Source organism: Diorhabda sublineata, chromosome 8 (genome assembly GCF_026230105.1).
Source record: "Diorhabda sublineata isolate icDioSubl1.1 chromosome 8, icDioSubl1.1, whole genome shotgun sequence".
In the NCBI taxonomy this organism is placed as follows: Eukaryota; Metazoa; Arthropoda; class Insecta; order Coleoptera; family Chrysomelidae; genus Diorhabda; species Diorhabda sublineata.
In genome coordinates this window covers 18,326,807-18,351,609 of record NC_079481.1, presented here as the reverse complement: position 1 = coordinate 18,351,609, position 24,803 = coordinate 18,326,807, and the positions used below count along the sequence as shown (strand labels likewise).

Genomic DNA, 24,803 nt, shown 5'->3' with positions numbered 1-24,803 from the left:
ACGGTAAGATTTGACCTTCACATAAATATTAACAAACGTTGTAGAACAGCTTATTGATACAACAAACCGAAAAATCAAATCAAATTTAATTGGGTTCTTCCAACTTCACGTTCAATGTTAATAAACGACTGTCAAAACATAACGAAAGGTTAAGGTTTATCTTGTGGCATGTTTGATTTCAACTCTATATGTGTGAATGTGTTGGACGCTAACTAAAACATGGTAAGTATTTGCCTTTATTTTATGATAGGTATATAAGACACGTGAATGAATTATTATCAAAATATTTAGATCTGATTCAAAACTTACATCTGTGAAAAAATAACGTATTCGTTAGAGTAACATATTATGCAGCATATAGTTTGATGAAAACCTGATCTAATTAACTCATGCAGACAAAATTGTTTTCTTCTTATATTTAAGATGAAACTAACATCCTAAATCCTTAAATTTCAAATAGATATGTATCTTTGTTGCTGTGATAAGGGACTTACTTGGGACTTGCATTACTAAAATTTATATTAATCTGAAGCTTTAGAATGTTCGGCCAATATTTTCCAAATCACATGTATTTTCATGTAGAATAATAAAAACAAAATCTGAAATATGGAGCAACAGCTTTAATTAAGTAAACAATTGTTTCAAAAGAGAGACAGTAGATTTCCAACTTATTAAAAGTTATTTGGTAAGAAAATAGGAAGTTGATTGAACAAAGTGAATAGCGAACAAGTAGGGAATTGAATAAAAAAGATACTATTTTTTGTCAGTAGTTAAAGCTTGATTTTTAAAAAATATCTTCAAATTCTGAACAAAACAAGAGAAGACAAGAATGAATATATAATGAATTTTAAAGAAAATAAAGATTACAAAAATATGAAGTGATGCCACCCTCGTAACTTCTCCCCGTCTTTAAGAATTGATGTTGGGCTCTTCAGTTTCCTTACTTTTAGATGATATCAAGAATCTCCGTAATGAAAGGAATATTATTACCTCCACATATATAATCATTAAAATGGGAATTGACGTTAATGTCAGAATTTTGTGTATTTTTCCATGGGAGATTGGCAATTCGATCGTATATAAGGCATCGTAGCTTTAAAATTCTTGGTGCTTAATAATTTCTTCATCAAAAACTTTTCATATTTTACTAAAATCTCGCATCCACTGGGAATTCTAATGAGAGTTGGCACATGAACTTCAAAAACTCGGTTATTTCGGCATGTTGATGAAAGAGTTTTTAGTTCTATTGTTATTACAACTACATTATTAGTTACTTGTTCGGTGATGGATTATTGAATATCAATCCCCGTGGCGTGGCAATTGGTCAGTGGTTGCCGCTTAAAATTTGAATTGTACTGTTGTCTCTTACAGTAGAATCTTGTTTCGAGCATTGATGTTCTTCTAACTGTATATTCTTTTATCTGTCACGTTTTTGATATTTTTCTGTAGAAGGTTGGTGTCCCTGAACAGTTTCATTTTGACAGTTAACTGGAAGATGCATTATTCGGTCATGAGAGTGTTGTGTGATGTTATTTCAATTGTAATATATTATTTACAATAAATTCTGATGAGTATTTAGTCAAAGTAAATGTCATGAAATATCGACAAACCATACAAATATGCAGTGAACATATTTCTTGGATAGACCCAATCTTAAAATGAATAGATGATTTAATATATTAAAATTATGTGTCACGCTCTAAAGAGGTAAATTATTTATGGCGGTAGAGGCCATGTCCCGTAATTTTGGTTGGGTCAACTGAAGTTATTAAACCGACATTTCGCTTACAGGATGAATTTATTTTGACTCCAACAAACAAAAATTCAAATAATATTTTGCAAGTGAACTGTCAAACATGAATCAGTGCTACTAACCGACCACCTATGTTACGGTATAATTTCCCTAATATACATTTTTAACAATTTTTCTATAAATAAATAATAAGAATATGAGCCGAAACAGAGAAAACAGTATGAAACACACGTAACAGAAGGCTACTCTATGATTCGTTTATTTGGAACTCTTACTGGAATGAAAATGAGAGGTACAGCAGGTAGCCCCAGAAAAATGGGCCATATTTGTATAAAAAAATGTCCGAATCGAAAAAACTATTTGTTCATAATTTGTTCTAATAATTGTGATTTAAACAAAACGTACCAGTTTTTCGCAAAAACGCGGGGCATATTTGGATTCAGCGGCTCAAAATACCTACGAATACCACTGTTTTATCCTTGACACTATGATTTCATACGGCCCGCTCCCAGACTAATACCTCAAAAACAAAAAATATTCTAATGGTATCTAGCGGTAAAATCTACCATGTTAGCCGCGGAAACCAATTGATACTAGTATTTATAATATTATATAATATTTATAATTAAAAAGTTACAAAAACTATAAAGTGTGAGAAAGGTATCGGTGCTTTATCGGGAAATAGAAAGAACTATTTAAATTCTCTAATCTCACAAAAAATAGAAAAAGTTATATTCATCTATCTGCAGATTTGATTGAAATATGAATTATGTGAAAAATTTCTTGGAATGTTCAAAGATAATTTGAATCCAAAAAATTACCATATTATTGAAAATGATTTAAATCATATTTATCTTTAAATAAAAAGTGTGTGTAATATTCATAAATATCAGAATTCATTTTATTGTTAAAAAGCAAAGTGAATCTACTGATTATATATATTTTTATTTGAAAAATCTGAATAAATTTAAATCAGAAAAATTACCATATTCTTAAAAATGATTTAAATCATGTTTATGTTCTAATAAAGTCTGTTTGTGTAAGATTCATGAATATCAGAATTCATTTTATTAATCTAAAAAAGCAATGTAAATATATATATATATATATATATATATATATATATATATATATATATATATATATATTGAAATATATTGAAATGATCAGAAATCTAAAAGCAAGTAGGTACATAATGAAAATTTATAATTTATTGAGATTAGTTTTACTAAAGATAATAATTAAACTAAAGGCAGGATATCGATAAAAAAAATAAAAGAAATTGAATTGATATTTGTAAGTTAATTAATTATAGTTATTTCATATATAAGGAATTATTTATTAAAAATGATATATTCTAAAAGGATTGCATATGTACAAATCATAATTTGTATCATAGAATAATGTTATTAATTATAAATTAATATAAAACTTAGTGGAAGATTGATTTTTTTTTAAAAAATATATGAAACTGTTGCCAAAATGACCCATAATAGTGAAAATTCATAAACTATTAATGAAATAAAAGTTTATTTAAAAACATAAATATAAGAACTGACAAGTGTTTGAAAAGTGAAGGACATTGTGAGGAGACAAGAGCAGCAAAAGTCTAGTCAGTCATATTATATGGTTGCTAAGGAAAAAAAAACAAAAAAAAAGAAGGGGATTTTTTTATTTTTGGAAAAAGAGTATCAGCAGAAAAGAGAATGGGGAGTGCAAAGTTATAAGAAATAGAAGTTAAATTTGAATCAAAATACAAAATAATTGCGAATTATTAAAGATGAATGGAAGATAAATATCTGGACTGAAGAAAATCCAATGAGTTGAAGATTTGTTACTAATCCAATGAGTTGAAGTTTTGTTACTGACAATTCACAGAAGTAAATGCAAGTTTTAGATCTGATATTGCAAGATATTATCATCTCAGGTCAGTTCCTTCACGTATTATTGGCCAATAATAATAATAGTAACAATATAAAATAATTTATAAAAAAACAAAAAAAAGGAATATTACCTATACTTACGTTGACAATGGATAAAATTCCTTATTTGTGAGGTTAAGATTCCTTTTCCGTAGAAATAATATGAATTGTGTAGTATAATTAAATTTTGTTCAATGTATCATATGTAATCCTTCCACAGAAATAGAACTTCTTGATTATATCATATAAAATTGACATAATTTTTTTAGTATTTTCCTTATATTGTACATCTAAATAATAGAATATTCATCTGAGTCGATTTATAACAGAGAACTGTGTAGAATTATCAAATTAGAGGAACGGCTAACTTCAGGTTAGACTCATAGGCGTACTCAACTACATTTTATTAAACTTTATTTGAATTAAAAATAATACAATTAACTTTTAACATAAAACTTTTATTATTTATTTATGCTAGAACTCAAGAACTCAAAGAGAGAATGAGTTTCATGCCCGTCATATATATATATATATATATATATATATATATATTAAAAATCTTAATAAAGCTGAAACTGTTTTAATATTAAAAAGAGATCACAAAGAATGTTAAGAAAACCTTTTATTGAAGAAAAACAATAGACGAAGTACAAAAATGCTTCGAACAGTGGGACAAATTTATTAGTTGTAATGAAGAGTATTTTGGAGGGAATAATGTTTGTTAAATAATTCCGAGACTCTCCCTCAAATTATAGTTTCTTTCTGTATAAAATTCTAAAAACACCATATTGACTTTTCACTGTATCCTCTCTTAATGGGCGCGTAGTCGGTTTGAAATTTCACAAAAGTGTTTTCAAGAAATAATTTAATTTAAATTTAAAATTTAAAAACTTTAATTAAAAAACATGCTTATTCATTGGAATTTTTTTCAATTCTTCTCATCATATTTGGGGAGACAAAAAATTACTTTAATTTACTGTAGCCAAATTGAAACTACAAACACCGTATCTTTCTGAAGCATGGACTCTTTGTAATTATAATCACATACACATTTTTATTCGCAGAGTCTCGTGAACATCATTATATTATTAGCATTTGTGCAGAAGATTAAAGGACAAATTGAATCACCCTGTCCAAAATATTTTGTTTTTGAACCAAATAAATCTGAAGATGATAGATGGTATGGTATTATCTCATTAAGCAGCACGAGAGATTTGAAAGGAATTAATTTGTATCTAGAATTTGATAAATCAATTATTCAGTTAGGGGTAAGTATTATCCAAATAGAGAAACATTTTGATGTGGCATTGAATTATTAATTATGGACTGCTCCATTAAAAGCGAAATGATACAACAAATTATTCACTTGAATTGAATTACAAGGATAAACTTTATATATTCCGCTAGGACCATAACCCTTAAACTTCGATGAAATCAATATAATTTCAAGTATATCTCATTCAACTGGCACTTCGTTTCGATAATTTTAACTGTAAATTACGCGAATGCCAATTAAGACTTTCGCCTTATTATAACAATCAGATCTAATTTTCATCATAACCACTTAATAATAATTTATTATAAAAGTAGGTCTGGTCAATACGGCTCACATTTTCAAACGCTGGAGTTGTACGAGGGTTGCTACTTAAGTTTTGGGATATAGCCACACTGATGCGAATATGTCAAATATCACATTGTCATCATAAAGTTTGACATTTTCAATGGTGAACTTACTCATAACATGTTATAATACGAATGTTATTTGAGTTGTTTACACATTTTCTTGTGATGACTTTCTATAACTTTCGAACGTGAAAAGGTCGTCCAAAAATAAGCTATTATACCAGAAAACACTGATATGCTGTACGAAAACTGATATTACGAGATTTGTTGGCATTGGATACCGCATAATTTGACATATGCCTCAAAAAAGCTGTCCATTGATGCAAAAAAATGCTGGAAAAATTAAATGCGGTACTTCATAAGACGTCAATAAGATCGTGACAGGCGACGACTAAACAACAATTGGGTCTTGCAAGACGAGCCAAATCCAACAAAAGTTATGAGAGCACGTAGCACTTCGAAAGAAATTGTCGCCTGTTTTTTCGGAATAACTGGACATGTTCCATCAGTGCAACGTAGAATCGGTCAATTCTGAATGGCAAATCAGCATTTGTTTGCCAGAATTGTTCAAAAAATCAGAAAACCTATCGCAGAAAACGGATCCTTATCCACCTCGATAATGCGAGCTCTCGCACATCAGTTCAATGAAAAATATTTTTAAACAATCGAAATATCGAATTAATGGGTCATCTGTCGTACAATCCTTATTAATATTTTATAAAATAATAAAGTTATATCCAATTATAAATATTTCAAAACTTAAGCAGCAATCCCCGTAACTAGCTTTGAAAAATAATAGCAGTCGAGTTCAAGAAACCACAAGAGGAACACATAAATTATGTACATTATTTAGTGGCTTCAGCATACTCCATACATTTTTAAGTAATTGACAATATTTCGAAAATAATCTTCGGATGCAAGAGAAATAATGAAAAATAGAATAGATAAGATACTGTTTGTCATAACAATTTTTAGTGATTGATCTTTTTAATGATAGTAGAATTTATTTTGTCGTATGTATTCTAGGACGTGATATTTTATTTTTTGGTGAAAAGCCAATAATCATTTCTGTATTCGAATTTCCTCTGTTCCCTTTTTATTTATGTCTTTCATATGCTTTGATTCATATCCAAATTAAATGGCTTAAATGGAAATATTCTTATCTTATCTTATTTTGAAAATATAGTTTAAGTTTAACAAACTTTACTGAATACTTATTTTCGTTTCAAGAATAGCAAACTTGTCTTATTATTGTAATGTTTTTCTTATTTATTTACTCTTTCTATTCGTAGGGTAAATTTATGGACACTGTCTCTTACGCTCTTAATTTATCTAAACACTGTACACTACACTTAATTAACTTATAAAAATTAACTTATCACTAACACTTAACTCACTTATATAATTTATTTAAACTCTTTGGTTACTTGCTATCTCGTTCTGTTCACTATGACTATTCATTATAAACTAACTAACTGCGCTCAACAAATTTGTTTATATATCCCAAAAAAATTCTCAAAAGTTCTAGAAAATAAAGAAACAAAACAAATAGATCGTCCTAGAAATTAATTGAAAAGTAACAATGTAAATAAACATCAAATGAATTTTGCAGTTTATAAAAAGTATATCAAATGCGCCACGCCTTCACGGAATTTTAGAATTCCATTGTAGCCGGACAGGACAGGCTCCAGGACCAGTATCACGGACTTGTTTGTAACACTATCTTCTTCTAATATAGCTCTGCTCAGATAAATATCTTGACTATATAAGATTTCAGATTTATATTCACTTGTCTATTCTTGTTTTTTCATAGTATTATCTTTTAAATTTAGTGTTATTTAGTGGCGAGAACTTACAAAATATTCAATTTTAAACATTGAAGTCGCGTCCAATGACAAATTTTTAGGTATACCTGATAAAACGAGCTAGACAAGAAAAATAAAATTACCCTACAATGGATTCCAAGACACACCGGAGCAAAGGGAAATGAAATAGCTGATAAGCTCGTTAAAGCGGTGGCAAAAAAGTCCTTCATGGGACCCGAACCCATCTGTGGTATCAGCTACAGGACTGTACACTGGAAAAGGAGGTAGATAGGAGCAAAACCAATTGTTGGGACGACCTGAGACAGGCAAAGACTCTTCTAGAAAACTATAACCATAATTATAAGTAAGAACAATCTACGAATACTAACAGGAGTTCTATCGGGGCACTGTTGCCTCAACAAACACCTGAAGTCGCTACGCCTAGCAGATAATGTGGCATGCCGGTTTGGTTGCCCATAGGACGAAACCACTATACACATTCTCTCGAAGTGTCAATCACTAAGGAACTACAAAGCACTACACCTGGGTGCGTATGAAAGAGAAGACGAAGCTCTGTGGTAATTAAAGCCATCCCACATTCTAGACTTTTTAAAAGAAATGGGATTAATGGATTAGCTGTAAACACGGGGTTCTCCAGTATCGCAGAAAGAAAGGGGAACACAATACATACATATATCTGATAAAGTCACCATATACCATTGTTACTACATGGTAATTATCGTTTGATTTTGTTTAGATCTAAAGTTTGCAAAATATTGAATAATGGGATTTGTCAAAACAAAATTTAAAATTTTGCCTAAAAAATGAGATAAATATAATGGAAAAGCATGCAGGCGTGTATTCAATCAAAATTAGGCCTAATCAAACGACTTCAATAGAAATTTGCAGCAACATTAAGTGCTACAGAGTTCTTCAGATGATATGAAATCAATCTGATACTCATTAGTACATTATTTTACCATCCAATATTTGAAAATGAGACAACTATGATCAGGTTAAACTCATCATGATCTGAATAATCGGTTCACTGTTGCTTGGGAACTAGTCGAAGTAATCGAGTCATAGCCATATGAAAGGGTAACTTCTACAGTAGACTATGATTTTTTGAACTTGAGAAATGATTCATTCTCTTCATATGGTTATCTATAAAATCTTTTGAGCAGCTTAATTGACAGGTTACTGAGTCTTGCAGTTTTTTTACATAAAGATGGCTTATTGGTTTTAATTTCATTATATAACTGAATGAAAATATTAACACATATGAAACATGAAGCATTATGGAAAAATTAACACACGAAAATAGAGTAATAAAAATCAAAGATTTTTAGAGGTTGAGCTTTAAATTTGGAAGTTACACAGATAAGCTAATGCGACGTTTGGAAACAGTGATAAATATCTCATTTTTGGTTAGGTTAGCTGATAGGTGATTTATCTAACCCAGTATAAAAATTCCGAATTGTCATGTAATAGAGAATGCGAAAATAGCAATACTGGCAAATACTCATTAGTAGTTTATTATTTATTTCATGAATTTTTGATTCATTCAATTAAAACTCGTAATTAATTGTAAATTGCAATGAAAATTAAGTGTATGAACATCCAATGTGTGTAGTGCATATGAAGGAGATGCCACTATAAAATTGTGCCATACATTGAGATCCTATCATTTCGCCATAGAGAGAATATATTTAATCCAGATGGTTTTAAGGGAAAGATTTCTTATACAATCGCGCAAAGTTTCTTCATTAACTTCCAAACAATTAGCAATCTTCTGAACGCACTTTAGCTCGTTTCACCACTAATAAGTAAATCAGAGAGAGTATTAAACAAACTTCGAACAATTTCATTTTAGAAAAAAAAATAATAATAAATACTTATCTAAGGTAGATGTACCTGTAGTCTAGGAGTTATATTTCGTCTTATTTTGGTGTGAACGATTAGTGCAGTCATTGAAGCGTTATTGCTCCGAATTTTTTTTTCCAAAATAACCTCGGATATCGATAGGGGCATAATTTTGAGAAAAAAAAATGTTGTATAAAATTTTTATAAAAACCCAATACTTTTCAAGTTATTGGTAATTGAAAATTCGGAGTTTTTTCACGTTTATCATCGGTTTTATGCAAATATCTCCGAAAGTATGCATTTTAACCAAAAAATTCACAATGAAAAAATTGGAGTAGTTAAAAACCGAATAAATCTGTTTTTTATAAAGTGTTCTAAGTGCAATATTAAGCGAGATATTAAAAATCAAAGCCGTTTTTTATTTAGGGATCGAGCGTGAAACATAGAGACAGCACTACTGTCGGAGTCAGCGCTCTCTGGTGTTTCATTGGTGAACATAGTGGGATCAAAACAAATATTTAATAACATTAAAAAAAAGTTGCAACAATGGAAAAAATAATAAAATATGAATTTCAACCTTTAGTCAATAATATACATATACATGACCAGAACGATGAGAAAGGCAAAAAATTATTCAAATCAAAGCATGTGTACGGTGTTGTTGAAAAAACGGATAAAATTCAATCAAATCTTTATGATGTGACAATTTCTGTAAGTTAAAAGTAAAATAAACAATTATTGATTGCACTATCAGGGCCAACTCCAAAAAACTTCCCTCCTATAGCAAATTTCCCTTATCATACCAAAAAATTTTTCCAACAAATGTCTCTCTCTCTCTCTCTTTCTCTGCCTCTTGATCTCTCGTGAAATACGTGGTTTAGATTCTGCTGTCATTTTTTGTTATTCCTGTGTTGGTGACTTTATTTTTTTGGAGGTGGTGCATTGATGCACAAAAAGTCATTATAAAAGTAAAGTATCTTATTTATCTAAATAATATCCGATTAACTATACGTATTCTCGTCAAATTCCTATACAGTTAATCTAATCCTACTTTTTATAATGATTATTATATGAAGCCCACTTCTGTAGGTATTGAGTTTACCAGAGAGGAGAATGACCGGATGACTCTTCAATTCACATTAGCTAGTTACGAAGAAAACAGAAACTTACTGGCTCTTCATCTTTTCTTTTCAATATCATATACATAAATACATTTAGTTAATATAAATTATACAAAAATCTATTTTTTAGAGTGAACGAATAGATTGAAATTATTTATACTTTTGTTATTTTATTTAAAGCTATACAGAGTGAGTTTTATGTATGGAAGGCCTGAATTATCTCGGAAACGGCCGGTACGATTTTTATATACTTTTATATACTAAAAAATGATCTTTCTTAAGGATTTCGAAGAGCGAAAAATATTCAGGATAATCCATTTGATATAACAAAGTTCATTATTTCTCCGAAAAGGGAGAGATCTGACAACAATGTATATACCACCATAATACCGGCCTTATCACAAGACCTTACCCAAAAAAATTTAAAAAATCGTACAAGCCTTTTCCGAGATAATTGAGGCGTTACATACATAAAACTCACTATGTATTTATTGTTAATAAGACGTTGAAAAAGGACGTCTCTGGGCTGTGACATTTTTAAGTGATTTTTACGTCTCCAGGAAGTGATTTTTGTGGTGATGTAAAAAATGAGTAAATATTAACATAATAAAGACGACACCGTGCTACCTGGGGTACAAATAAAATCGGATTATATACTCAATGACATATAAACCCACTGAAAATTATTAGATTTAGATAAAATTTAACATACATATTAGGTGCTTCGTAATATGTAAATGATCTAAGTTTCAATCCAATCGGGTGACTATAAGTGACAGCTGGCCATAAAATTATGAAAGGAGAGAACTAACTTGAACCTAAAATATGGTTAATTTATGGTCAAATATAACCAAATGTTGTCTTGATCAAGAGTTTCACCGTTGTACTGATCACAGTTTTCATTTTAGAAATGGTCAGTGTTCAGTTTTAGTATGTTTTAGTAGTAGTGCAATCTTCTGAGATAATATTTCATAGGTAAGTTGTTGGAAATTTGAACAATTAATCGTATGTTTCATGTATGTTGAAGAGCTATCAGAAGTTAGGAAGAACGCGGTAAATGTATCAATTCTTTCGACTATATCCCACACATGTTCAATTGGAAAAAAATCGTAGGGACCTGGGGACCAAAGAAGGAGATAAATTTGAATCTGGTGGACGTAATTCAAAGTTCTCCAATATATATAAGGCCGAGTGTTATGTTACTGGAAATTTGGATTCTGAAGTCATATTGTGTGTCATTTTTAGTGAAGGGTAGAGCAATGTAACCTCATACCATAATAGCAACAGAGCGATGTACATGTGGGTTAACGAAAAGTTGAGTTAGGACATTTGTTTGTTTTCTTGTCACCCTAGCTTACCCATGATAATATATATCTAGGCAGAACTGGGATTTATCACTGAAAACAATAATGTTTCATCCCTGTCTCCACGATAATAATTTTTGGCATCACCATCAAGGCAATTTCTTCGATGTTCCAGAATTAAGCACCAACTAAGATTGGTATGAAAAAACACTTTCCATTCCCTCCATGTTCTGCAAATTACTTACTCGATATGGATAAGGAACGTTATTATAGATCTAATAACCCCAGGCGATATTCTTGTTCCCTGATCACTTGTCCTGTGCCTCTTGCTTTGGTCTTAGTTCTGCCATGCTTGATAACATATCACAATAGTATCTACACACCTGTTTATTTCACTTGCTGTTGCTTAGAATCACAGACCAGCTTCGCGAAACTATCTAAATTTATCATTATTTTATTTATTTTTAGAACTGGTTAGGTGCTGTGAAGTCAGATTCGGCAAACACAAAATTTACTATAAAGAGTAACAAAGAAATGAAAGCGAATACAGTATACAAAGCAGAAATATATGTTGTATACGATCCTTATTATGATTTGAAACCTCCAAGATTGATAAAAATTAAATTAAATGATAAGGAAATATGTCCCCATTACGAAGTAGAAAAAATTGTGCAAACTATTCCAAATAATAATAATTACAGGTATGAGAAATAGTGTGATCAATACAAAATAGTGATACATTGTAATTTGAAATAATTTCACTTTTAGGCCATTATTAGATATCAATATTAATGTACCAAAATGTGGCATTCCTATAGCTACTCCCGTTGCGCTAATTACTGAAGGACAACGTACCCAACCAGGTGATGAATTCTACACAGCTACTCGAAATAATTTATTGACTAAATTCGCTGAATTTTCTACCAGAAAAAAATGTGATCTAAATATGGCTTACTAGTGAAATATGTTTGTGCATAAAATCGATTCATATACAAGGTCTGGCTATTAAATAACGAGACTGGTTACGAAAAAGAGTTTATTATAAAAATTATTCTAGATTCGAATGCCACCCTTCAATATACTCCCTCACCACACACCTTTCCATACGTTTTTTCCATTGATCGAAGCAGAGCTGGAAGTCTTCTTTGGTGAGTGCCTTTTAGGAGCTCTGTAAAGTTTTGCTTTACCGCTTCCATCAACTTTCAAGGAAATCGGAGCAGACTCATTGACGCAAAACTTCGCATAGACTTTTGTCATGTATAATTCCTAGTGTAACATATTTCTAACCGTTTCTTTATGCTCATTCGACGATCTGCACGTACAATTTGATTGATTTTGGTCACTGTTTTCGCAGTTGAAAGAGTCACAAGGCGCCGTGGGAGCTGGTCATCTTCAGTGCTCTCTCGGCATTCACTAAAGCGATTACACCACTCAAAAACACGCACACGATATAGAGAATTGTCTCTATAGGCCTCTTGCAATAGTTTAGAGTAGTGGAGTTTTTTGAAATTTAACGAGAAATATGTTGCTCTTGTTGTTCGTCACACATGATTTTCGGCATGAGAAAACAAGCACGTTAGTTTCAAATCTCTACTGTACAAATACTATAATAGTGATGGAAACGTGTTTTGGGATGTGCATAGACAAGATATCTAGATACCCAACGCACTACTCGTCTTTGACCCCACCCGTCAAGGTGTGGGTGCCGTCTAGGCGCGCAGTCTCGTTATTTAATAGCCAGACCTCGTATCTGACTTTTGACAGATAGAAATAAATTATCAAAAGCAAAATATATCGATTCAATAATTGATATACATTGACTTACTGCCTCTTATCTACGATGGAAACTGCTTGGTTCTATTTAAAAGTTCTTAAAAAATAAATCTCTAAAGAAATTAAACACCGCTTTTTCATAAAAGTTTAACTTTTTCTTACTCTTAATGGCAAATATGAAATCAAAAATATTTCACTAAGGTAAATAAATTCTTGTTTTTTCTTGAGGCAATTTTTATGAAGAGTCTAACAATTCGTCAGATCCAAGAGTCGTGTACCCGAGAAATTATGTGATAATCGAAAACAGTATTGATAAAACATTTTGAAGAAACTATCTTCTGTTATACGCTGCTGTCTTATGACATTTAAAACGTTTGCTAAATTTAGTAGAAAGATGATATTAGCAACTAAAATATAATATTTCATAGTTTCAACTTAAACATGAAGTATTAGTATTTTGATCAATCATAATTTTTTCAATCTAAAGAATAGGTATACTGTAGATATATTTTTCAACTCTATTGCCTAAATCCTCGAGAATTCTTTAAAGATTGATCAAGAGTAATAATGAATTCTGTTTTACTCCATCAGAAGGTAGAAATTTCTGTCATGTTACAAATAGTAAGTTATTGTATTAAGTAAAAGAGATCATTTTCAATAAAATGGGGCTATGAAGTATCTGATGTATGAACGAAATCAATTTTTGTAGGTCAATTTCCTTGGCATGGTGCTCTTTATCGAAAAGATGGCGATACAGATGTTTATATATGTGGTGGGACACTTATTGATAAACAACACATTGTAACTGCTGCCCATTGTGCTACCAAACAAAATTTTCAATTTCCTCGTGATCCCAAGGAAATGGTTGTGATTTTAGGTGAGTGTTGTGAGGAATAAAAAACAATTATGAAAATAGGCAATACTATAAAAATTCAATACTATCATACCTTTAATATTCCAGTTCATTTTCTTGCATTGACCTCAAGTTTTGTGACCATATAAAAGCACTTCTCTTAGCATTATAATTGGAAGAAAGTTAAGTTGGAAAGTTTTGATTCGTTGATGATATTCATACGGATCACACTGTTTATGCTACCACTACATCGACACTCAATTACTTTGTCTGACGCGCCTTTCGATAATCAAGTTAAGGTCTTCATATAGTGTAATTGGTGTGATGATAGCGTAAACAATACAAACATACAAACGAACAAGTTGTTGAACAAATCAGCCATTATCTCGAACACAAGATACAGGGTATGGACTGTCAACGCTCTAGGAGAAATTCCTTGGGTCAAATTATGCGTATCGGGGTAGGAAACTAGGAAACTTGTGTCTGCAAACGTATCCTTTCCAAGATAGATGGTGTTAAAATTTTGAGAATAAAACGATTTTTTATTGATAAATAAATAAATGGTGTGATCGATAGTTATTGAAACTTTTTGACGATTATCAGGCTGACGAACTACTCGTTCTAATACGAATAGATGATTTCAGATGGGGTCAAGAACTCTTCATGCACCCCTGAATTCTCGGCCACTAGATAAAATGTTACTTTTTTTAATATTTGAATTCTACCATAATTCCTTAATAAAAAATTAATAACATTTGACTAAGCTGAAACGAACCATTCTCGAGAAAAACATCATTTCGAGACCACACTTGTGATTATTTAGGAAAATACAAAACAGTTTTTTTCGTATCAACTTACATCGATATGTTAATGATGTCCAACAAAATATTTGTTCGTTTAACTACAAGTTTTCTTTGAAAAAGTATTGTCTTCTACTACGTTAAAATAGTTTTCCAGAAATTCTTAATTAACACTAATGTCATGCAGATGATATTTTACAAATAAATCATGGAGACTGATTCTTCTCAGCATTGATAAGCGCACGCTGCGGAAACCATTAGACACATTAGAAATTTCTTGTATGCGACAAACAAGATCTTTCTCAATTTCTACCGGACCCTGATAGACGAGAGATTTCATATACCTAGACTTAGCTGGCCAACCAATTGGCACACCTCAACCTATCCAGTTCTGTCTATAAGTGGCATTTAAATGGAGTCGTACATTTGCTGAAAAATGTACAGAAGCTCCATCATGCTAAAATATCATATTTTGTCCGGTATAAGGAGGAACTTCTTCCAGATGTTCTGGTAACATGTCCCTTAAGAATTTCAAATAAAGTTCTCCATCTAATTTTTTACGAAACATGTATGGTTCTATTATGTAACCGTCTACTATTCCAGCCCATAAATTTACAGAAATGTTTTCTGATATGCATATGTAGAAGTAGCATACGGGTTCTCATCCGCCCATACATGACTGTTTCGGGAATTAAACATGCCTTCTCTAGTAAACATTGCCTTAACGGTAAAAAATATTGATTTAAAAAATTCATCATAACCCATTGTTGTTGAAGACACCAATTAGAAAATTCCATGCTAGTCGCAAAATTTCTTGGTAAAACATCTTGCAACTTTCTGAATGTATAAAGATGCAATGAGTGTTCATTTGCAACTCTCTATATAATGTTCCAATTTGTATTAAATCTGTGACTCATACTTAAAGATGGTTGATTCTTTATATTATTTAAAAAGTTGTTTTAAAATTATTAGAACAAGTAGTTCATCAACCTGATAATCGTCAATAACAATCGTTCACACCATTTAAAATTTATCGACAAAAATCGTTATATTTTTATAATTTCAACACCATTTCCCTTCCCCGATAGGCATAATTTGACCCAAGGAATTTCCCCTACAGCATTGGCAGTCGAATTTAGAGACACCCTGTATAGTGTTCGTCTTCATTTTTATATATAAGACAAGCCTTCAATGAGGTATGGCAGAAAGGCCTGCAACGGAAACTAAAGTACCACACCAATTCTACAGTAACTCCAAATCATACATAAAGGATAAAGTATTTCTAGTAAAGTATCAAATGATATATACAAAACTATACCCAATAAACTTAGAGGTACCGTTTTTGGTTTCCTATTTTATTTTATATATATTGGCAAAGAAAACATCCACCACGTGCAAAGTGGCGCTGCTGTATCAAAACAAATATGGCAGCCACAAGGCTTCAACGTTCAACGACTAGCGTTGATTTCAATATTTATATTTGATTAGTATTTATTAAAAGTGATAAAAAAGTTTATTACTGTCTTACCGAATACATTGTGTAATTATACTGATGCAACTCCGTCATCTCGAAATATAATTGAAGGTGAAAAAGCTATTAATTCTGGTTTCATAATTGAATATGGAACACAATTTGCAAAGTTACAAACGGAATCGACTTTCATTGTGTTTACGCACTAGTGGATTGGCTTCCGAGCCGCATACTATTACAGAAAAATTGTCGATTAAGAGCAATATTGTGGAATTCATAAACAAGTATCCATTTATATAATGGATTCCACTTACAAAGCTGGCACGAGTCACTGTATTGTAATAGGTACGTGAAACTAATAGATATAATGATTGTTATGATAAATACAAAATTTCTAATTTGATTTGATAACTATGTGTTAGAATAATTTTTGTGATTCTAATATATGGTGGTATTATTTCAGAAAAGACTTGAATACCTTAGAAATGCTGTCGTCAACGGATACAAAATGTTTATTATCAATTTATGTACAACCTGTGATGAAATTGTATGAAGCTGTACTGAAGCAAACTTTCTGTTGCATCAAAGTAGACAGATTACCTCCTTTGCCTCCGAATATATTATCAGAATTAAGACAAAATTTCATCAAATAGTGATAGTGAAACTACTCTTGCTAATACTGCTAGACAAACTATAAATTATTATTGTTAGTCGTTAAAAAAATAATTTTTACAAAATTATTTCATAAATTTTTTAGCAATCGCAGAAGACAGGGTCCTGGAAATAGTTTTAGAGTAAACATTTCATCTAAGAGGGTTTTGCGTGAAAAAAAAATGATAACATTTTTATAAACTCACCAGTCGTTTAATTCTGTTTATATTACTTTTTCTCGTGTTCATTGAGACATAATGCCTTTATGAGTATCGTTCCTTTTTCTATGGTTTGCCCAATGGTTTTGGTTTAAAAATCCAGCCTCCGTACAGAAAAATGAAATCAAATCAGTACTATTGGTTGATTTGACGACAATCCCAACTAAATCTAGATATTGTCTAGATTTAGTTACACACTTAACTTTTTGTTAAGTGTGTAACGCTCCTTCGTCGCTACATAACCGTTTCACGCCAAAGCTCAGGTATTGGATTGCCTTAGTTATTTATCGTGGTATGCTTTACTTGCTCTGGGCAACGTCAGTAAAGAAAATAAAATACTCCAGTTATTAATATGGTGATGAATATGCTGAAGCCAGTTGAACAGTTTTTACTTGTCCTCCTAGATTGGTAACCTGGGTATTTGCTGCTAGTGTTACTTATAAAGCTTTTGGCAAAACAACGGTTAAACAGAATTTGTTTTAGTCACAATTAAAATAAAAATAAACTATAAATGAAAATAAAGAAGAAAAAAAATTAAATATTATAATAGAAGCGTAAACTCTACGGTTACTACCTTGTAATTGCCAAGTGAGGCGCAAACGGTTACTAAAAGAAAAGGGGAGAGTGCAACAAGCGGGATTAGGAGGCGTGCAAAAACTAAGCTCTAGGTCTTTCAAATCTCTATGGTAGGGCTGCGTTTCTCAAATCTCGCCTTAGTAAATTATTGCATGCACGTTTATCATTTCCGGCAATAACTTTTCAAACTCTTTTCTTACTCGGTTGGCTGAAGGCACTAAAACGACTGAGATGTGAATACCCAGCGCCCTCAGAGGCAATTTCCTTAACCCACGAAATCTAAAGTTCGGCGGCTGAGAACTACAATCCCACAAACTAAGTTCAGTTTCTAACCTGAACGGTCCGGTGCGATCTTCGGCGGTTGTTGCAGACACTATGTCTGACCTATCTCCGACAATCTCCGGATAAATCCAGGGATGGATGCGAAGAAGGACATTTCACCAACCCCCTGACTTTTCGACAGGTCCTCATCCTTATTCGCATAGACTCCTTCCTCTCCCCTGAGTTCTATGGGAGATTTTGGGATGTCTTATCTTTTTGTTAAGAGATTAACCTATATTCTATACACTCTTGGCTTCTTGTTGTGGCCATCTTAATGTGTGTGGGTGTTTCACTGCCTCAGGTGAACCTTTTCCAACTTTTTTCGGCAAGAAGTGATCTATTTCGAGCGGTCCTTCACCTTCTCTGTAGCTATCCCCGATGTATAACTCTACACTTGCTTATGAAATGCGGAGACTGTGGTGAAACCCTGGGCATCTGTAACATTGTACAGGTGCGTCATGTCTTTCTTCTTCTACCACACTTATTTTGGTGTGGCATAGGTATCTCGGCTTCTTGTATGCTTGTTGTTGTAGTAATTTTCGGGTGTTGTCATCGTTTTTTTTGAGTACGGCTCTTTTTGGTCTTAATCCATTTTCTCTCGGCTCTCTCCCAACTTCCGACGTTAGGGTGTTAACTGCAAGTCTTTTTATGACTAGCTTCCTCTCTTTTTCTTCATTGAGTTGGTACGTATACCACTCAATCCCCTTATACTCGGTCAGAAGCATCTTCATTCTATTGAAATCCTCTTTTGTAGAGGTTATTTTCCCTGTGTGTATTCCCAATTTACACTGAACATCGATTTTCCTCTGCACTAGCTGCTTTCGTAGTGCTGCTCACATGAGTGGGGACTTAATATTATCGGAGGTGGCCTTCTCTCCGGTTTTGTCTGTTTTTTTGTTCTTATCTTCTTATCTTTTCCAATTCTTCTTGAACTTGTTTGTCCGTTGTGTCTTCTTCCCCGGAGGATTGCCTCTCTGGTTTCTTCCTCTTTTTCTTGACTTCTGTGTATTCTCCTTCCATGGGGCAGTCTTCTATTTGATTTTTCTCAGAGTCTCTGGCTTCCGTTGATTGTTTTTGGGGACTCCCATTTTTAGTTCTTTCCTTCGCCTTTTCCATTCGATTTACCTGCTTTTCGATGAGTATTGTCGTTTTGACGTCCATTTTTTGCATTGTTTCTGTCATGCTCAGAAATCTAGCGGTTAGAGCTGCAATTATCGCATTCAAGCCTTTATTTTCCTCTTCCTTTTTCCTCTTCTCTTCTTCTAGTCGTCTTAATACGGCCTCTTGGCTTTTCCTCAATCTTTCGACAGAAGATCCTCTGTCACTTCCTTGAACGATTCGGTACAGTTCCTTGAGTTTCGAATCGCGGGGGAGAACCCTTAAATAAATAAATAGTAATTTTGAGGAAGAACTAAATTTTACATTAAAATCGGGTTAATTTTTTGGTTGTATTCGGAAAAAATTACATTTTTATGTTGAAAAATATCGAGATATAAATTTAAATTTAAAATCCATTATATTGTTGCTTCTACGTTTTAGAAACATAGTACGTTATAATTGAAGGGATCAACCGATAAACTTTTTTGAATATATTTGTGAATACAGAGCAACACTCTAAAATAACCTTCAACTATATCGTTAAGATGGATTCAAGAAATTCAATTTTGATAAATTATTATCATTTCTAATGAATATATATATATATATATATATATATATATATATATATATATATATATATATATATGTATATGTATAATATATATTATTATATATAATCTATATAATATATATGTTACCGGCAATGTGTATAATCCGGTATTGTATACAATACCTAGGCAATGTATAGAATACCTAAAACGGGCAGGTAAAGTATGAAATAGAATTTATTTTACACTTTACCTAGGTATTCTATACAATGCCAAACTTGCAGCAGGTAATGTAACACTCGAACGCAATTGTGGTTATTACAAACAAATAAGTATGGTAAGCTTCATAGAACCCTGACACCCTTCCTAGAGGCGCCATTTCAAGCATTAATGGAAGTGAATCGTTTTAGCATGACCGTTCACTCGCGAGTGTACGCCGCACGCGGGTATCCTTTGCAAATGAAATTAAATCTTTTGACAAGAGACGGCACGGCGCCAAGGCGGCGCGATCAAAGTAATAATAATGTATAATAATGTCGGTACACCCGAACGCAATTGTGTTTAATAAAACAAAATACGAATAAAAATTATCGGGACACACAAGCTAGGTGCAAAGATAATTTTAATCAAAAATATGCGAAAGTAGGTAAATTCAAAGTAAAATTACACCACAATTCTTCATCACTCGAACTGTCAGAGTTACTACCACCCGTATTTTTAATAAGAGAGCCATTATCACGCTCTGAATCCAAAACAAAATATTTAGGTACTTATTTTCTTCTGTAATTGCGTGAACTACGTATACTTATGTTCCACATAAATGTGGAATTACCTTTTTTATTATTACTTTCTTTTAGTTTGACTTACAGCTGGAGTGTCTGTAGGTTGCTACGGAGGTAAGTACATAGGTGTAATTTATCCAGAATCTTATCAAATGTCGGATTTTTTGAGGATAAATTCAATTCGTAGTACAACAGTTCACAAACACAATCTTTCACTACGGAGGCGCTTCGATATAAAACTGTCAATTTCACTTTTGGGTGTACGCCGCACGCGGTAGCCTTTGTAAATAAAATTAAATCCTTTGACAAGAGGCGGCGCGGACGCGGCGGGCGGCCGGTCAGGTCAAAGGAGCCGCCGCTTGACAAAAAGGATACCGCGGGCGGCCGGTCAGGTCAAAGAAGCCGCCGCCGCCGCTTGAGAAAAAGGATACCGCGACACTATTTAAGCAAACAGCCGCATTTCTCCATTTCATTTCGCGACGTGCGATGATACTGTTAACACGTGTATTGAGCTATTTGCGTCATAGTTATTATTTTTGCTAATTTTCGTCAGGTAGGAAAGTAATTTAATTTATTAAAAAATGGCGGCCGAACAACGAATAGCTGAGATGAAAGAAAGATTTTATTCACAATTACAAATAAAAAGAGAAGCAGCAAATACAAAAAATCGCACGTTTATTGAAAAAAATCGTTATGAACAATTGATAGAAGAAACAAAAAATGCAAAAACGGCTGAAAAAAAGGCTTCTCGGGATTACTGGTTATTGAAGCATTATGATGTTATAACTGTTGGTCAGAAAGATATGTTGATTTTTCCTGTGGATGCTACTACAAATAATATTATATACTACGTTGCTGATACTGAATTATTTCAAATACTTCACGACGCACATCAAAGGATCGGCCATGGAGGACGAGACAAAATGCTGAAGGAGCTTTCTTCAAGATATAAGAATATAACTCGCCACGATGTTGAACTATTTTTGCAACTTTGCGAACCCTGCCAGCAAAAACAAAAAGGAATAAAAAAAGGGATTGTCGTGAAGCCCATACTTTCAACAGAATTTATTTCTCGCTGTCAAGTAGATTTGATAGACTATCAATTTCATCCAAACCGGGATTATAAATTCATAATGTTCTATCAGGATCATCTCGCAAAGTTTGTCATATTAAGAGCCCTGAAAACAAAACGCGCTGAGGAAGTAGCGTACAATTTACTGGATATTTTTACACTGATTGATGCACCAGCCATCTTACAATTGGACAACGGTCGAGAATTCGCAAACCGAGTGGTCAGTAATCTTAAAATATACTGGCCGAACTTAAAAATTGTGCATGGCAAGCCTAGACATTCCCAAAGTCAAGGGAGTGTCGAACGAGCTAACCAGGACATTGAAAACATGCTTACAACTTGGATGCAAGATAACGATAGCGAACGTTGGAGTGATGGTCTGCGATTTGTACAACTCATGAAGAATAGGGCGTTTCACTCAGGAGTCAAAAGAACACCTTATGAAGCTCTTTTTGGGTCGAAAATAAAAGTTGGCATATCTTTGCCTTTTGAGGATACTCACAACCTGGAGAGCGAAGAAGATTTAGAAAAAGTGATGAAGTCATCTTCAGAATCTGTAATAGATGCGGCTGAGACATCAGAAACTGAAACAGCTGACACTCAACCTCTACAGGCACCAGATCAACAAAACGCTGCACTCGATAGTTTTAACATTGGTAAGAAAGCTTCAAATGTCCAAAGTGCGCATGATGAACACATGGCTATCCCAAATACTAAGAATGTTGTTGAGCCTACGAATGTCGAAAATCTTCCTTGTGAGGTAAATGATCAAGCGTTACATGATCCGAATTTGGTATCAGTACGAGAGGAGTCATTGAGTTGTGCACTTATATGCTGTGTTTGTTCCGAGGAGACAACAGGTGGTCATTCGTGCAGAATGTGCAATAGGCCTATTCATACTATTTGTGCTGCTCCGGAAGAAAATATTGCAGAAGGTTTTGGATCCAAAGTTGCTTGTCCTTTATGCGCAAAAAACGCCTTTTCGATAGAAAACCGCATCAGAGCCAAAGAGAATTTGATAGTACAAGCTCAGAAAATGCTTAAAACTTCTGAAAAAAAATTCCCTCCCGTATCGTTGGGTACCACTGTACGCATTCCTGTTCCAGAAGTCGATAGAGGTCGTGGTGATGCTCGCAATATACTGGCTGTAGTATTACACAAAACTGATGACGATCTATATCAACTAGGCACAAAGCAAGGCGTTGTCAAGACATTGTATTCAAGACAACAGTTCACTGTTTGCCATCAGAAATTACTGCAAGAAGAAGACGTCGCCAATCTGGAAACGACACTCCGTACAGATGCGACTTTTCAATCTACGGGGACAGGACAGGGCTTTGAGAAATGTAGCTGCAAAAAAAAATGTGACTCTAAAAAGTGTTCCTGTGTCAAAAGTAAGGCTCTGTGCTCTTCAAAGTGCCATAATAGTTTGTCGTGTAAGAATAAATAAAACCTACTTTTACTTAAAATTGGGAATGCCTATTAGACCTACTTTTTGTTATAAAGAGAATTGTTTTGTTTGTGAAGTTCAATTACAAAATTACTTATATTATGTTAAAAGATACTTGTAATGTTATGTTACAAACAAGAAAACAAGAAGAATTTTAAGTTTCCTGTTATTTTTTTGTGATTTTAAAGTTGATAATAAAGTTTATTTCAAGTAAATACAACATGTTTTATTTGTCCGCTATTTGATAAGTAAGTCTGTTAAGATTTATTGATATTAACCGGATTACCAACATTAGTTTAGTCTTAAGATTTATTTATTTTACACATTACCGGTGAACCAGCAGGTATTCTATACAATCCCTAGGAATTGTATACAATACCTAGGTAAAGTATGAAATGGACAATGATATTCATGATATTTCATACATTGCCTGGACGCCCCAGGGATTGTATACATTACCTAGGGATTGTATACAATACCTGAATTATACACATTGCCGGTAACATATATAATAATATATAGGGAACACTTTTTAGAGTCACAGTTTTTTTTGCAGCTACATTTCACAAAGCCCTGTCCTGTCCCCGTAGATTGAAAATCGCAACTGTACGGAGTGTCGTTTCCATATTGGGGACGTCTTCTTCTTGCAGTAATTTCTGATGGCAAACAGTGAACTGTTGTCTTGAATACAATGTCTTGACAACGCCTTGCTTTGTGCCTAGTTGATATAGATCGTCATCAGTTTTGTGTAATACTACAGCCAGTATATTGCGAGCATCACCACGACCTCTATCGACTTCTGGAACAGGAATGCGTACAGTGGTACCCAACGATACGGGAGGGAATTTTTTTTCAGAAGTTTTAAGCATTTTCTGAGCTTGTACTATCAAATTCTCTTTGGCTCTGATGCGGTTTTCTATCGAAAAGGCGTTTTTTGCGCATAAAGGACAAGCAACTTTGGATCCAAAACCTTCTGCAATATTTTCTTCCGGAGCAGCACAAATAGTATGAATAGGCCTATTGCACATTCTGCACGAATGACCACCTGTTGTCTCCTCGGAACAAACACAGCATATAAGTGCACAACTCAATGACTCCTCTCGTACTGATACCAAATTCAGATCATGTAACGCTTGATCATTTACCTCACAAGGAAGATTTTCGACATTCGTAGGCTCAACAACATTCTTAGTATTTGGGATAGCCATGTGTTCATCATGCGCACTTTGGACATTTGAAGCTTCCTTACCGATGTTAAAACTATCGAGTGCAGCGTTTTGTTGATCTGGTGCCTGTAGAGGTTGAGTGTCAGCTGTTTCAGTTTCTGATGTCTCAGCCGCATCTATTACAGATTCTGAAGATGACTTCATCACTTTTTCTAAATCTTCTTCGCTCTCCAGGTTGTGAGTATCCTCAAAAGGCAAATATATGCCAACTTTTATTTTCGACCCAATAAGAGCTTCATAAGGTGTTCTGTTGATTCCTGAGTGAAACGCACTATTCTTCATGAGTTGTACAAATCGCAGACCATCACTTCAACGTATTAATAAAAAAGGTAATTCCACATTTATGTGGAACATAAGTATACGTAGTTCACGCAATTACAGAAGAAAATAAGTACCTAAACAGTTCGAGTGGCGAGTTATATTCTTATATCTTGAAGAAAGCTCCTTCAGCATTTTGTCTCGTCCTCCATGGCCGATCCTTTGATGTGCGTCGTGAAGTATTTGAAATAATTCAGTATCAGCAACGTAGTATATAATATTATTTGTAGTAGCATCCACAGGAAAAATCAA

General features: G+C 33.1%; 1 protein-coding gene across 2 annotated transcripts in view; it reads left to right on the top strand.

The window, feature by feature from the left end:
- Nucleotides 1-24,803, top strand: part of LOC130447328 (chymotrypsinogen A-like) — a 30,569-nt gene continuing 5,766 nt past the window's right edge. Inside the window, exons 1-5 of one of the 2 annotated variants that reach the window (XM_056784092.1) lie at nt 1-222; nt 4,740-4,943; nt 11,860-12,092; nt 12,160-12,254; nt 13,874-14,041. In XM_056784092.1, the coding sequence (XP_056640070.1) occupies nt 220-222; nt 4,740-4,943; nt 11,860-12,092; nt 12,160-12,254; nt 13,874-14,041 (703 nt within the window). In that variant the 5' untranslated portion in view covers nt 1-219. The remainder of the gene's footprint in view (nt 223-4,739; nt 4,944-11,859; nt 12,093-12,159; nt 12,255-13,873; nt 14,042-24,803) is intronic. The other variant, XM_056784093.1, reaches the window with a different exon arrangement.